This window comes from Malaclemys terrapin, chromosome 1 (assembly GCF_027887155.1).
Source record: "Malaclemys terrapin pileata isolate rMalTer1 chromosome 1, rMalTer1.hap1, whole genome shotgun sequence".
NCBI lineage: Eukaryota > Metazoa > Chordata > Testudines > Emydidae > Malaclemys > Malaclemys terrapin.
Genome location: NC_071505.1, coordinates 319,948,217 through 319,965,002, shown reverse-complemented (window position 1 = coordinate 319,965,002; position 16,786 = coordinate 319,948,217). Strand labels below are relative to the sequence as shown.

General features: G+C 42.0%; 1 protein-coding gene across 1 annotated transcript; it reads right to left on the bottom strand.

Moving 5' to 3' along the window:
• Window positions 1–1,498: 1,498 nt before the first annotated feature.
• Window positions 1,499–10,589, bottom strand: LOC128829995 (matrix metalloproteinase-18-like). Its single transcript, XM_054015577.1, has 10 exons — window positions 10,429–10,589; window positions 9,172–9,416; window positions 8,746–8,894; window positions 8,524–8,649; window positions 6,987–7,148; window positions 6,422–6,539; window positions 5,502–5,635; window positions 3,941–4,100; window positions 2,066–2,169; window positions 1,499–1,827 (listed from the first exon to the last, which is right to left on the bottom strand). Exons 1-10 carry the CDS (start codon window positions 10,531–10,533, stop codon window positions 1,727–1,729), a joined length of 1,404 nt encoding a protein of 467 aa, XP_053871552.1. The 5' UTR covers window positions 10,534–10,589; the 3' UTR covers window positions 1,499–1,726.
• Between the last annotated feature and the right edge of the window lie 6,197 nt (window positions 10,590–16,786).

Here is a 16,786-nt window from a genome sequence, read left to right as displayed (position 1 = left end):
TTGAGGAACATACTATAGATAGCTAAGTAAATAAAATTACTTAACCAATATGTGTTTTACTCACTTAACGTTACTGTTCTCACAGGAAGAAGAACATCCATATTTTACAATGAAGTTAAAAAAATTATAACCCTCATGCTTCAGGATATATGGCAGTCCCTAGATGCCTGAGATTAGGAAGAAATTCATCTTAAATGCAAATTATTCCATAAATGAGACTGGGTACCAGACTACATGAATCACTACTTTGATTTGGTATAGTAATTCCTACATGTCTTATGTTTATTAGTAGAACTTGTAGAATACTGCAAATACAGTGAGTGTTCCCTCAAATGCTGAATGGCTGTTCATTTTCACTAGGGCTGTTCGAAAACTTCCATTTAAACTATTTTTCAAGGGAAAACTGGCCTTTCAATTACATAAAATTTTTCATGGAAAGTGATTTTTCACAGCAAGTGGCTTTTGGCTACAAATTCACAGGTTTTTGACCAAAAAAAAAAAAAAAAAAAAAAAAAAATAGAAGAAATATGCACTGGAAAAAGCTCCTATTTTCCAATCAGCTCTAATTTCAACCCTTTGTTATTTATTATTTGCTAGCATTCGTGTGAAAGGTTTCATTCCTATCCAGGAGGAGCGGCTATTCTTTGTATGAATACTCAGACCCCATGCAAAGAAAAGCATGCAAGTAAACAAGAATATTAACTATTTATTCATCATCTGTTATTCATTACTCTCCCATTTTAGAGAGTAATGAACATATGCAGTTTTGTGGGCAACTATATCATAGAAACATCATCTGCAGCCCAGTATTGTGGAATTAGGCTCTGGGCCACTAGGTTTGCCTGAATTCACTATTTTCGTGGCTTTTCTATGGGATCTTCTTCTCCTATTGCTTTATGTCTGTCTATTGCTTAGATCCCATCACTGTTCTGCTCTCCAATTGTATCAAGTTTAAGCTACTTGTTCTCCCTTTCATGGCTCTGAACATCTCTGTTTCACCTTAATTGGAAAATGAATTGATGAATGTGTAATATGTAGGTGGCTATAAAACATCAGGCTCTCCAGCTATTTTGCCATTTTGTTTTCTATTTTTAAAATGTGGATTCTCTTAGGAATTAATTCTGGGCCGTAAATGTTCCAGAATGTAGAAGGAGTAATGCAGCTCCACTGTATGACAAAAAGGATGACATGAAGCGTCAGAGAAGCAGTGCTCAGCAGTTGGCCATAGAGAGAAATTTGGGGCTGGGAAGGGGAGAGGTTTGAGTATGACTAATGGATTGAGGAGAGAGGGGATATTTTGGCTCCACAGAAATTTTCCAGTGGGCCATGGATGGTAGAGAGCGGTGTGGCTGCTCCATTTTCTGCTTTTGAGTTGAGGGAAGATTTTTATCCCCTAAGACTCCATGTAATTTCCTTGGGCACAGCCCATTTACTCAGCCTGTGCTCGGGAGAGGAGTGTAGCTCTTGAGCAGTGGCAATGATCACAAGACACAGGAAGTGGTAGGACAAATATAAAATAATTTATGGGTAATCGGAAGTCCAGCCTATAATAATACAATAAATTACATAATGACAGTACTGTAACATTCTGAAGCTATTCAGACAGAACTCCCAGAGGATCAGGCCAGAGATCAGTACAATTTTTTTGATTTTTTAAGATCTATTAATAGCTTAATACTGCATATAAAACAGTTGTAACACGCAAGAAGGAAATCAATGGAATTAATCAGCAATTAAACCAGCTATTGCTTTTCATGACACTGACAACTCTCTTGACGTTAGGATCAAACTGGAACTGTCTTGTTCCTATGAAGAAATAGATGTATCCTAGAAATAAAAATAAATTGAATGGTTATATTTCATAGGTGAAATGTTTTCCAACAAATATTTCTATAAAGCAAAATATAACATTGACAGTACCTACATATTCGTTTGTGTTAATTTCTGATCTTACTACAGTAGTGAGAATTTGAATAATGATTGTTTCTTTTAATTATTTCTTCAACCTAGAAAAGCAGAAATATTCTAGTATAGTAAACTGTTTTTAAAGATTTGTTTTACTTACTACCATTCTGGAAAGCAGCATCAACATTTTTGCTAATTCCTCGGAACTCATTGATTATCTTCTTTGGATAACCCTGATCCATGGCCTGCCTGTTTTCATCGTATCTGCATAGAAGAAATATATTTATAATGTATGGTAAGTAAATGACATTTAAAAAGTTGAAAACAAAACCTGACACATAAGTGAGACTATTCTTGGTAGAAAATCCATTAAGAATGAGCTAAACAAACTGATCCCTTAAAATCCTTGCTATTCTGTTTTCAGGTTTGCATACAAAACTTCCATTGAGCTTTCACCTCAGGAGTGCATGTGTGCATATGTATAGGAGTTCTGGCTGAATGGGCAGGGACAGGCAGGAACTGCATGTCTGGTAAAGATAAGCGAGAGACTGAGCTGGTGAGTTTACTTGATAATTTTGCAAGGCTGCCCCAAATGAATAACACTCTTCTTGCCTATATACAGCTTTGGCCACCCCATCCTAGCCAATCAGTGCTTCTTGGGAAAGTGAAGCACCAGCACTGGGAAGCAGAAGGCCTGTATATGTAATTCTGAAATCATATTTGTCTTAGTGTCAACTGCCTAGCAGATATATTATTTATTAAGTAAAAGTCATGTGTATCTTTGAGGGGTTTACTGTTATATTATGCAGGGGCAGCACCAGCTCCCAGTGGAGGAGCTGAGGTGGGCCAGACAGAACATTGCCACAAGGCCCTGCCCCCTCCGTGGCACTTCCCTGGGGCCAGGTCAGAGGCTGGAAGCCAGAGCTGGGCAGTACAGGGTGCTGGCTGCTCGCACCTGGTAAGAGCTGCCAAGGCAGGGGGACCCAGCTCGGGGGCCAGCAGAGCCCTCGGGGAGCAGCAACTGTGGGGGGCTGGGAACAGAAGCCCAGGCCAGAGCGGTTCAGTCTGGGCTACTGTGGGTAGTCCTGGATCCTGCACTTGCCCTGTGCAATGTGCCCCAGCAGGCAGGGATGGGCTGGGGCCTGTTCTCAGGCACTCCAGTAGCCCTCCAAGGCTTACTTTGCTGCTGCTGCTGGAGCTGGGCACCCAGCCAGCAACTGCCACTCTCTGCACTGTGCCTTCAGAGCTGGATGGCTGGAGAGAGCAGCAGCAGCTACGGGGTGGCTGCCGGAGGGCAAAGGCAAATTTTGGAGTGGCTACAGCCCCTGCAACCATCTCCACCCAATGCCCCTGATATTGTGATTCCAAGAACTCCATTCTACTGAATTCTAAACTGTTTTCAGATGAGAAGCTGAAGAGCCATTGCAATGTGATGCAGGTGTTAGTTCAGTGGAGTAGTTTATTGCAAAAGATTGCTGAGCTACTATGAAATATAAAGAAACGTAACCACAAACTATTGCATAATCACACAGCATAAACCCATCTGACTGTTCACACTGAAGGAACAAAAATCCAGTATATTAATACTTCTTTTAGCTTGAAGTTTGAGAGAAGTGGGAAGTGGCGTGGGCCGAGGGATGTTCTGGCCGCCGCTTCCTGCAGCCCCCATTGGCCTGGAGCGGCGAACCGCGGCCAGTGGGAGCTGTAATCAGCCGAACCTGCGGATGCGGCAGGTAAACAAGCCGGTCCAACCCGCCAGGGTGCTTACCCTGGCGGACTGCATATCAAACGTTGCCGATCCCTGCTCTAGAATGTAATTACATCCCTGCCACAGATTTCTACAGGATGGTTGGAAAAAACCTATAGAAAGGTTAGCATTTTCTATTAGACTCCTTAGGTTTTAAAACTAACTTCCAGTGAACCCTATTCAGTTTTGTGGAATCCAAATCTATTACATTTTATTTTATGTTTCCATATTAATCCTCCAAGCCTAAAGAGAGAATATACCTTAAGTCTGTTGAACATGAAATCTTACCTCCAGTACTTGCCACCTACAAAGAAGTATGTTTTCCCTGTATTCTTATCATTGAAAGCTGCATTAATTCTCTTAACATTTTTTGGGAAGCCCAAGTCATAGATGCTTTTTGGGTGGTTATACACTAAGTCATACCCACTGAGGACCCAATATTTGTTCTCTGCAAAGAAAAAATAGAATTAAATGTTTCACCAGCAGCTTCTGCTCATACTAAACAACATCAGATCATTGCTTCTGGCTTAGTACTTTCATTACAATGATGATAACAAAGCAACTTAATTTTCAAGAGACATGTATAGCTGAGTAGTGATTCTGAGATTTCATTCTCCGCTTTACTTTCAGTAAATTAAGGAATGGCGCTGATCTTTGTATTTTAAACATAGCATAAATCCTAGGGGAGATGTCCTTCAGGTTCAGGAATTAGACCTTGGAGCAATGAGTCCAAGAAGAACCCTTCCCATACACTTATACACGTTATACATTTTGGGAGAAGACTCCTTGAATTTTACAAATTGTTAAGTAATCCACCAAGAGCAGTTTATTGGGATGCAGAAGATTAACAATACTTGGAATGTGTTTGGATACTTTGATGATGGAGGCATATACATGTCTAAATAGATATATATATATATATATACAGAAACTTAACTATTAATAAGTGCATATGTCTTATCTAAATGATCAGGTGATCTTATGTATAAAACCCTGTTCTTTTCTCTCTCTCCCTCTCCCTCTTAAGTGTATCGTTACAAGAGCTGGTTGAACTATTTCAAAGGGACAGCTATTCTTATCAACAAATGGCCTTTTTACTAAAACAAAACTTTTCACAAACAAGTGTCAGCATTATCAACATTTTGGGTCAGGAATGGGGATTGTGGAAAATTTTGTATCCCTTCTAATATTCTTGTCAAAATTTATAATAAAAATATTATTGAAATGCTTCTTAAAATGTTTGCTTACCAAAAGTGGTCACTTTTGAACACTTCCAAAGAAAAACAGTTTTGAAATTTTTCACATAAATAGGTTTTCATTTTTTGACTACCTCTAGTAGTTACCCTCACCTGTATGTCCTGTCTTCGCCTAGATTCTAAAAGCTCTGGAGGTCTTTTGTTACCTGTGTTCTGTAAGGTGCCTAGCAGACCTTTGGATGTGGCATCAATAATTAACCAATACTTTGCTGAATGCTTTTCAAAACAGCTGCTAGTTCTTTGACTTACTACTGAGAATTAGTGTATTAATTCAAGGCTGCTAGTGATCTACTTCACAGCACATTTTGAATTTAGCCAAAGTGCTTCTTAATCGACACATGTTATTTCCTATGATAAAACTAGATTTGAAGGAAAAGTGAAGCCATTTTCATAGCTTGCTTTTCAGAACATTTACATTAAATAGATAAGGAACCTTTAATTTCACTATTCACACATTTTCTGGGGCTTTTGTAATTTGAACGTTTGAGTTGTTTCGTGCAGTGTCATCTAAGGAGGATTGCACAGTCTGTGGGGCAAAGTATTCCCAGTAAATTCATATATCAGAAGAACTAACAAATGTCAGATTCCATTACCTTTAAAAAGAAAAACTTGATCCCTTTCAACATTTTCATAAGCAGCTTGAATTCCAGATGGCAGACTTGGCCAGAACAAAGAAATGAAATTGAGTTCGACCTCTGTCATCTGAGGATGCTTGCGCCAGAAATACCTGGTTTAAATAAAATGTGCATATTATAAACTGTTCGTGCACCTGACATAAAGGTAATACAAAGGTGAAGTGTGTCTGATTCTGTCTCTCTTTAGTGTTTGATCCACAATGAGAAAAAGAGTCTGCTATGACTGCTATCTACTAGAGCTAATCCTTTAGTAGTTTTGGTGCCGGAGGTCACAGGTTCTATCCCTGCCAATGACCTACAATGTGGTGGGGTCATGACAAAGTAGTGGCCCAGTATGTCACATAAACATACCATTGCAAAACAGTTTGCAGCTGCCCTCTTTTTAATTGAATCTAGACTGGTAACAAACCTATCATTCCACTGATTACAGTGGCAGAGTATTTGGAATAGAATCTAGGGAGGAGTCCTGGCTCACCTTTACCAGCCTTAGCCAGTAGACCACTAACATTTAAGTTCTTCTCCTCTGATCAGAGCTGTGTGTATAGCAGAATCTGGGTTATAGTTCCCATTGAAAACAATTAGAATTCCTTAGCAACTACAGTACAATGGTTGGTGCCCTTTAGCCATCTCACCATTTGATGCAGCCACTTTGGAAACAGCTAAAGCATTTTGTCATGCCTGAGAGAAATGTTAGGTAAAGCTAGGCACCCATCATCAGAGAATTTGGGCCACCTTTTTTTATGTGATTTTTATTGTTAGCGCTACATTTCTAAGTGACTGTTTCCCCCTATGTCTGATGGAAATTAAATTATCTGGAATATTGTTTCCTTTTAAGTACTGCAGTTCAAAGAAGTAACTCAGAAGTTCTTTGTTGTTACCTGCCCTTAAAGAACAGCAGTTCTCCACGCATGGTAGCGACAGCATCAAAAGTCAATTTGGGGTCACAAGTTACTGGTGTTGTGGGTCCAGTTGGTTGAACGGGGTTATCTGAATGTCCTACATGAAGATTAAAGAAAAATTGGCATTATATAATATGGAGAAATATAGCTGAAAACCAATGTTATGAAGAACTTGGTGGACACACAAAATCTTCTCATGAAAAATTGGGGGGAGGTGGTCATTAATCAGGGTTCTGCCAGGTAACTTCAGGTCTGTAGAGCTCCTAAACTCAGCACAGGTGAGGTTTAGCTCCTAGAAAACTACTAACGTCTGCAAGAATGGGCATGCAGAGGAGCCAAACTTCAGTGAAACCATCTTCATGGCCATTTCCCACCTCTAGTTAACAGGAGCTCAGCAAAACTGGAATTGCTCTGTGCAGCAACACTAGAATGTTTCTAGAATTAGAAGAATGTTCCTTAAAATATACATTTTTTATTGATTAAGCAGCATTCTGCATAAAAGTGAAATTAACCCAGCATATGACTAAATGTTTATTTTTTGTACCATAGACCGTTTGAATGCCGTTAATGTCATCCTGAGGAAGGCGAAATTCGTTAGGCTCAGTGTAGGAATAGGTGGGGTACATCAGGGCACCAGGATCAGTAGAATGAGACAGACCCAGTGAATGGCCAAGTTCATGGGCAGCGACTAAGAACAAGTTGTATCCTGAGGAATTAAAAAAAAAAGTACATTTAAAATAGGTGAACTGTGTTTGACTCTATAGTACAGCTGTCTAAGTAGGAAATACCTATACATGCCAGCCCAAAGCATATTAGAGACACTCGAGATTCTTTCAGTAATCCTGCAAACATTATAATATAAAGAAATGTAGAAGGAGAAGATTTTTTATATGGACATATAAACCAATCAGGCCCTAGATACTTCTTCCCTTGCCCTTACTGTAACCCCCCCAACCCTTCAAAAATGCCCCAATTTTCCTTCTTAGACTGGTGTAAATCAGGAATAATTCCATTGAAATAAATGGAGGGTCACTGACTTTAATAAAATGATTCCTTATTTACATGAAAATATATGAGAAGAGAATTGCAGTGGTGCCCAAAGACCCCAGTCAGTATCAACCCCCATTGTGCTCGCTCTGGGCATAGAAAGGTGCTATCCCTGTCTTGAAGAGTTTGTGATATTTTCAGCATGAACTGATGTTTCCTTGCTGCCAAAGAAAACTAACTTTTCTAAGCACCACAATTTCTTTTGTGTAACCCATCATAAAACATCCCAGACTGAAACAACCTAATCTGAACCTCACCAAAACATGTCATGCTACAGAGCCGTTTCCCTCAAATAAGTTTGTGGTAGAAGCGAGGGAGGAAAAACCAGTCAGAGAGCCAGATTCTGCTACCCTCATTCACACTAATACCTGGTATCAAAGGAACAGCTCATGGAGTAAGGGTCAGGTCCATGTAAGGACTTAGGTGCCTAATTCCCACTTTAGGCATCTAAATTCAAAATGTAGGTGTCACTAAGATCCTCAAAATCCCTGTTCAGCTGCCACTTAACTCTGTAGGCACCTAAGTTCCCCCAGCACCAAAATTTTCACTGTAAAAGTCCCCTAGACATCCCATGTTTCTACGTCTGGGCAGGCACATTGCTGCCTCAGGCAGGTACCCAGACACCTGTGGGGGCTAATTCAGTAGGTGTGCTCAGAACATGCCTAATGCCACACAAAATGGCCAGCGAATGAGGAGGAATCTTCCCAGAGAAGTTTTAGCCCTATGATTAGGGCATTCATGCAGGAGGAGAAAGATTCTGATTCAATTCCCTCCTCTGCCTGATGAGAAGGGATTTGAACATTGGCTTCCCACCTCTGAACCACTGGACTGTAGAGTCACGCCCCTCTCACCCTATTAATATATAATTATTTATACACAGTGTATCAACTTCAAAAGGGGAGATTGAAAGAGAGTCGCATCAGAATATCCTATAGCCCAGTCTTTTGTGGGTCCGAGCCTAAGTTACAACTTCACATGAGCAAAGATTGCACAATCTGATCCTGTATAAACAGGGGTAGCGATGAATCTCCTACCATTTGAGCCTTTTGTCCAAGATTCTGCCTCATCAAAGTGCACATCTCCACCAATACCATTGCCAGGCTGAAAGGCATGAGCCAGGAGTCCATCAGGCCCATCAAAGGGAGAATTGTCACGATGATCTAAAAAAAAGAGAAAGGATAATTAACTTAATTCTTATTGCCAAGCACTTCTACAACTGATGAAGGCTAATGTTTGTATTAGTATAACGTTCTTACCTCCATTTTCAAAAGACATCATTATATCTGCATTGCCATCGTAGATCCTTTTGAATGTTAGTGGTGACACATCGCTCCAAACTTTAAACGCCTTTTGGATTGCTTTGTCCACATCTGCTGAATTCATATCTGGTGTGTAGTTCACAATCCTTTAAAATAACCCAAAAAATAATATACACTTTTTGGTATCTACGCTTGTAGTTTATGTTGAATATATTGTTTTATGCCAAAATATTTCAAATTTGGTGCCTAGCATTTACAACTCCCACAGACTTTAACAGTGGTTTCATCCTCCCTTTAAAAGTAGAACACTTATCTAGGTGTCTAAATATGGAATTAAGTGCCTAACTTTGGAACCTTTGGCATATCATATGAAAATTTTGGCCTTAACTCTTTTGCTCAATAAATTCTTTAGACAAATGTTACCTGTATGTCAGATCCTTTCTTTCCCATTTTGGATTTCCATCAGTGAGGACATATTGACCAATATCAGGTACACCACACCTGGGCTTCTTCATCACCTCCAGAGTATCAACATCTGGTTTCCCAGTCACTTTCAGCCCAAAAAATGCCTGCATTTCCTCGAGTTTTTCAGTTAGAGAGTTAACGTTTTTATTCTTAAAGTGAGACTGCTTGTCTGTCTCAAGCTTGTAGAAATTTCGTAGATAAGTCTGACAAAAACAAGAACAGTGCTTTGGGTCACTTGTATTCATTAAGTCGTGCAGAACAGTTTAAACATTTACAAAATTACACCCATGTGCCTGGGGTCCGTGTTTTCGAGGAGTCAAGACAGGTCACTTTCTGCAGGGATTTATTTAAACAGTAAGAGATAATACAGTACAGTTTTCTTACTGACCTCTAGATTTCCTGTTTTACAATGAAAGCTTTTGCAACATGTATCTTTAAAAATCTAAAATTTACTCTTCAGTTATTTACTCTAAATTTGTATATTGCAACCTCTCCCCACAGCCCTTTCTCTCACGAGTAATCCAGTTGACTTCTCTGGGGCTGCTCAAATCAGTAAAGGCTAATAGCATCTGTCTCTCAGCCACTACTCAGTTACGATTTCCAATGAAACCAATGGAGGATGCTGGATGCTCAGCACTTTTGAAGCCATCTAATTATCAACCAAATATGGATTTAGGAGCCTAACATTAGTTACCCATTTAAAAAAAATAAAAAGTGTCATAACATCTTAACAAGGGTTATATCATTTAGTTCGTTTTTGTTCTGCTGCTCCATTAAGGTTCTGATTCAGCAAGATACTTAAACATGTGCCTCATTTTAAGTACTCCCGTTGAAGACAATGAGACTATTTATGAGCTTAAAATGAGGCACAGAGTTAAGTACCTTGCTGAATTGGGGCCTACGTTTTTATAGAACAACACAATCTGGTTGCTAGATAACATAATTAATGCCATGTGTCTGTAGTATTTTATTACTTTATTATATCACTTCTGACAGTCATAATCATAATTCAGACAAAACTAAGCTGGTGCCAAGGGGAAATATTTCCCTTAAAACTTCTGCAACTTGATACCTCTTGAACATCAGGACTGTTTCTAAAAAATAAGAAATACAACTGCAGTTTGACAATTGTAAGATAAAATTTTGCAAAATTGATAAGAAGGTTCCTTCCTGCCATTTAATTTAGAGTGTTTGAAATTCATAGCAAATATTTACCTCCACAAGCTGGATGTTTTTGTCTTCATCTTCTGTTTCTGGAGCCACAGGTAAAGCAGAGGAGGATGCTACATATAATAACAGCAGAAGCAGAAGGGTCTTCATTCTTATCGTCACTTCTATGCCTTGTAACACTAACACTGCTTACTCTAAAGCTGCTACATACATGTCTCTCAGATAGCCCTGTTTATATAGCAGTTGTGGACATCAGCTCTAAGATGACTCATCGTGTATAACTTCCTCTGATTAGTACTCAAAACGATACATAACAATAGTTTCATCATCAAGGGGTGACACAACTAACAGAACTCCCTCCCCCATTTTCACAATCATATAATATGATTAATAAGAAAGGAAGAGGTTTTCAAATGAAAGAGGTTTGTTGATTCCAAATTCCTTTCCTTCCTCTATTAGATTTTGTCCCATCCAAGTGGTCCCATTTTTTCAGAAAATTCAGTAAAACATTATGGTAGCCATACTTATGAAAATAAACACAGCAACCTCCATCTAGAATGGGATGGGCAAACTTTTTGGCCCAAGGGCCACATTCGGGTATGGAAATTGTATGGAGGGCCATGAATGCTCACAAATTGGGGATTAGGATGCGGGAGGGGATGAGAACTCCGGCTGGGGGTGCGGGCTCTGGGTTGGGGCCAGAAATGAGGAGTTCAGAGTGCGGGAGGGGGCTCTGGGCTTGGACTTGGGCTTTTGGGTTGGGGTGTGGAGAGGAGGTGAGGGATCTGGTTGGGGATGCAGGCTGTGCGGTAGGAATGGGGATGAGGAGTTGGGGGTGTAGGAGGGTGCTCCGGGCTGGGACCAAGGGGTTAGGAAGGCAGGAGGGGGATCAGGGCTGGGGCAGGGGATTGGGGTATGGAAGGGTGTCAGGGGTGTAGGCTCCAGGGAGTGCTTACCTCAAGTAGCTCCCGGAAGCAGCGCCATGTCCCCCCTCTGGCTCTTATGCAGAGGCGCGGCCAGGCAGCTTTGCATGCTGGCTAGTCCACAGGCACCACCCCTGCAGCTCCCATTGGCTGTGGTTCCCAGCTAATGGGAGCTGTGGGGTGGCGCTTGGGGTGGGGGCAGCATGTGGAGCCCCCTGGCTGCCCCTACATGTAGGAGCCAGAGGGGAGATATGCTGCTGCTTCTGGGAGCCATGCGGAGCCATGGCACACGCGGAGTGGGCAAGCCCCCAACCCCGCTCGCCAGAGGGAGCTCGAGGGCTGGATTAAAATGTCTGAAGGGCCGTAGTTTTCCCACCGCTGATCCAGAAGATCACCTAAGTACAGGCTTAATCTTAAACTCGGAAGTAACCCGATTGACCTCAATAAGACAATACAGTACCTGCAACTATATTATACTCCCCAAAGTCTTTCGTTTTTTGGGACAGGGACAATCAAAATTTACCCAGCCAGGGCTTGATTCTGATCTCACTGCAGTGTAATATCCCAATCCTGCATTTAGAGCAGACCGATGTGCTTGTGTGGAGTCCCAGTGCACTCAGTTCCTGCTCCAGTAAAGCACTTAAGCAGACGCTAAACCTTAAGTAGTCGAATGGTCTCATTGACTTCAAGAGGAGTGCTTCAAGTTATGCATGTGTGTACATATTTGCAGGATCGAATCCTAAATTAGGATTAACTCTACTGTTTAAACCGTTGTAATGCATTGTAAGTGAAAGCAGAATAAAGCATCCCCATCCCTTGGCCTTTGTCAGAACTAATCTTTTTTTTAAATCAAAAGTGACAGCTATCTAATCAAACTAAATCTCTCTGTATCTTTTTTCATTCTAACCACTGCAGACTAATACATCTTCTGTGAGGTAAACTGTGAGAAACTGGCACAGGAAGTTTCAAAAAAAGGGAAGGAATAAATTACTGTCAACATTTACAATTATTAGCAAAATAACACATCATGACGGATCTCCTTTTCAGCCATGCATATCTTCAGTCTCAAGATTCATCATCCAAAGAAACACAATTTTTGATTATTCTTGTTTCATCATCATTTTCAGGAATGAACAAATAGTGGCACGTATATTGGACACAACTCCAATGACATTGCATTACGTTATGTGTTCAAAGTTGTCATGCTCTTATTCATCGACTTGGGGCTGAAAAGCCGTCTTTGTTTATCTAGTCTAGTCCTGCTTGTGAAAGAGACACTTTTCCATAAGCACTTCTCCTTCTTGTGTTTTATACAGGATATTGTTGTATTTTTAGTTTTGCTCAGCTACCCCCTAGGTAACTCACTGGTTTGCCTTCTTCCTTTCGTTTATCATTTTGCCTTTATTTGGTTTTTGAAGGAAAACACATTTAAAAACACACATACATGCAGCACAAAGGATAGACAAAGATTAATGAAAAATAATGCCAGTTATTAACTTACAGGGTATTAGCAAAACACAATGATGCATTGTAGCTTGCATGGAAAGACCCACACACATGACAGTTTTGGCACAAGATGCCTGGGTAAACATCAGCTCAGGCCAGATTTTAAAATATTATGACTGTGGAAGCAGAGAAAAGAACTGACAGAAGGGAACTGCAATGCATGATGGTTGTTAGCAAGAGTCAGGCTTCGTTAGCAAGAGACAGTCTTTGTTAGCAAGAGTCAAGCTAGCTGTGACCCTGATAACCCTGATAACGCGAGATTTGTAGAAGCGAGGATTGTGTGAGGATTGTGTGAGACGGGTGAGAAAGAGCTGTGTAAGAAGTCATTGTGACCTCAGTATAGATAAGGTGTAGAAGACCTTGTGTAAATAAGGTATAGAAACTAATTGTATGTAGGCAAGAGTCAAAACAAGTAAGGAAATGAGATATCAAGATGGCCTATGTATAAACAAAATGCAGCTGTCCCTCATTATTTCTGTAATAAAAGGTATAAATGCTTGCTGTAATTAGTTACCAGAGAGAGACCTACTTGCTCTCTCCTCTGCACATGTGAGAGTTAATAATAAAGCCTCTGACTTGCTGCACCTAAACAAAAACAGTGAGAACTCAGTTTTTCTCCGACAATTTGGGGGCTCGTCCGGGATGGCAACGCCCACTGAGGCAACGGCAGCTGCTACGGATCGTTCCCCTTCGAACCCCATGGCGCCACAATAGAGGTAAGAGACCTTTTGAAATCTCTATTGGGGTGTCGGAGGAGGACTGTCCGTGGGGCCGTCTGCCCCTGTTGGGCTCACGCCATCCGAACTTATTGACTGTGCAGCAAGGTCAGATGCTGAGCGGCGTAATAGGGGAATTGTTTGCCGCCCCCTGTAAGCATATGCTAGGTGCATAGGGTTTGCACCTGTATTGAGGAGTTGTTACTGCCTCAAGAGGGGTTTTTACCGCCTCAAGTGATGCATCAAGGTACTTGGGAATAGTACCTGGAGGTACTCAGGAGTAGTACCTGGTATAAGGCCTTGGTATGTTGGGGGGTGTGTGTGTGTGTGTGTGTGTGTGTGTACACAGTGTGAATTGAGTGTTACCGGAAGACGCCCAGAGTACTCTGCGAAGTCTTTTGGCTCGTGACCAGAACTACTCTAACGCAAGCCCGGTAACTAGAGGATCTTTTAGGAGATCCGACCCATGTAGGTTGACTCGGCCTGGCATCGTCCGGCGAGGAGGCTACCTGGGTCTAGGAGTGTGTGCACCCATCTTCCCTCCCCTTTTCCTCTCCGTGTGAGCCACTGACAGTCTGACCATCTCACTGGATGCAACAGAGTAAGCGGCGCTTTCTCTCTGAGATTAGCCGACGCTCTTTGCTGAAGGGAGGTGTAGGGGGTCATGGCTATCCTCGTTAGTCACTCCTGTGTGAATACCCTGTAGGGAGAGATCCTTAGTTTATGAGCCGCTAGCGCGGACAGGGCATCCTTCCCCCTTTGAGTGTGTGATTGGAAAATGGGTGGGGGACAGTCTAAGTCTTCCCTTTCACCCCCTAAGGGTACCCCAGCTTATTTCATGTACGTACATTATGGCCCGAAAACCTGCAGGTATTTAGATAATTGGAATCTTTACACGCGTGCTAATCCATCTAAACAATGTCCACTAGAAGGTACCTTTGATTTAGACAAACTTAAATACCTTAAAGAAACTCTGGCTTCACCAAAAGCCTCTGATACACAGTGGGAGCAATTTGTCTGTTGGTGGGAGGAAGCAACAAAGAGACTCCACGAGTCTCGAGTGCGGAGTCTAAAGGACTCCCAGGAAAAGTTAAAAGCTCAAGTGCAACATTTACAGCTTAAATGCAAGGCATCCAGCTGTTTACCCCCTAGAGCGATTCCTTCTGCTCCTGTGTATCCTAATCCCGTTCAAGCAATTCCTTCTGCTCCCCTTTATCCCCAATTAGTTAGATCTGACAGTGAGGAGGAAACTGCTGAGGATATTTTAGATTTCTTCAGTAACATTCAGCAGCAGCAGCAGCAGCCCGTGCTGCCTCCTCCCCCTGCACAGCCTGGGTCTGCTAACGAATCTCACCCGGCAGTGCCAGTTTCACCACCGCATGTATCAGCTGCACACATTGTTCTCTCTTCCCCTGGGAGAGAAGCCTCCTCTTCACCACAAAGAGGTGATTCTGAGCCTCCCAGTAGCTCCCCTGATTCTAATCCCTCTGAGGAAAGTACCCGTTATCTTACTAGAAGTGTGGCACATGCACTCCAGGTTCCTTTAAGAGGCCTGGAACTATTTCTCAAATGCGTACTTTTCTTGGCATGACTGGGTACTGTAGACAATGGATTTTAGGCTATGCAACAATGATTAAACCCTTACAGGATCTGACTAAGTCAGGTACCCCTGAGCCTCTTCCTTGGTCTCCAGAGGCTGAACAAGCTTTTGTTGCTATCAAGCAAAGTCTGTCCAGTGCACCAGCCCTGAGACTTCCTGATTATGCTAAACCCTTCACTCTTTTCTGTCATGAGCGTAATGTGTTTGCTTTGGCTGTATTAACGCAAAGGCACGGAGACAAACACCGTCCCATTGCTTATTACAGTACTGCCCTAGACGCTGTGGCAGCTGGATTTCCCCCTTGCCTGCATGCTGTAGCTGCAGCAGCTCTTGCTGTTCAGGTATCTGAATCTATTGTCTTAGGATCTCCTTTGATTGTTGCTGTCCCTCATGCTGTGGCTGCTCTCTTGTTAAAATCTAAGACACAGCATCTATCCACTTCTCGTCTTACAAAATATGAGCTTGTCTTGTTGTCTTCATCTCATATTACTTTGGCTCGTTGCCCTGTTCTAAATCCTGCCTCCTTGTTGCCTGGGCCCAAAGACGGAGACCCACATGACTGTGTGTCTGTGACATCGGTTCTCTCTCGTCCAAGAGATGATTTACTAGATGTGCCTTTGCAAAATCCTGATCTTATTTACTTTGTAGATGGTTCGTGCTTGCGAGATTCTAAGGGCAAATTGGTTGCTGGTTATGCTGTGTGTTCTGCACATGCTGTTATTGAAAGTGCTTTCCTTCCTTCTGTGTTTTCTGCTCAAGTGGCCGAACTTGTGGCTTTAACTCGAGCCTGCATTCTCGCTCAGGATCAAGCAGTTACAATCTATACAGACTCTCGTTATGCTTTTGGAGTGGTACATGATTATGGGTTGCTCTGGAAGTATAGAGGTTTTCTTACATCCACTGGTTCTCCTATTAAGAACAGTCTGTATGTCTCTGCTCTTTTAGATGCTCTTTTAGTGCCCAAAGCTATAGCTGTCGTGAAATGTACAGCTCACCAGACCCCTCATGATGAAGTTACCCGTGGAAATGCTTTGGCAGACTCTGCAGCCAAAGCAGCGGCCCTTTCTGAACCTCAGGCTGAATATACTTGTGCTTTGATTGAACAGCCTCCACTAGCCTCCCTTGAGGATCTGGCCAAGATCCAGGAAGCAGCACCGGCAGCTGAGAAACGTTTATGGAGTGCTAATGGCTGTATTCTACACCCTGATCATCTTTGGCGTGCCCCAGCTGGTCGCCTGGTTGCACCGAAGATGCTAATGCCCTATCTTGCTCGTGTATACCACGGAATGGCTCACGTGAGCAAAGGGGGGATGGTTGCTGCAGTTAACCGAGATTGGTGTGCATTCGGGTTCCCAGTCATTGCACATCACTACTGTCAACAATGTGTGATTTGTCAGCAGCATAACATTGGTAAAGCTGTTAAAGTTAGGCAGGCAGCTCCCCCTCCCCCTTGGGGACCTTTTGTAAATATTCAGATTGATTTTATTCAACTGTCTAAATGTTGTGGCTATGAATATGTATTGGTTTTGGTGGATGTATTTTCAAATTGGGTTGAAGCTTTTCCCTGCAGGAAAGCAGATGCCAGGACTGTTGTGAAACTTCTGCTTAAAGATTTTGTACCACGATTTGGCATCCCTGTGAGTATCAACAGTGACCGT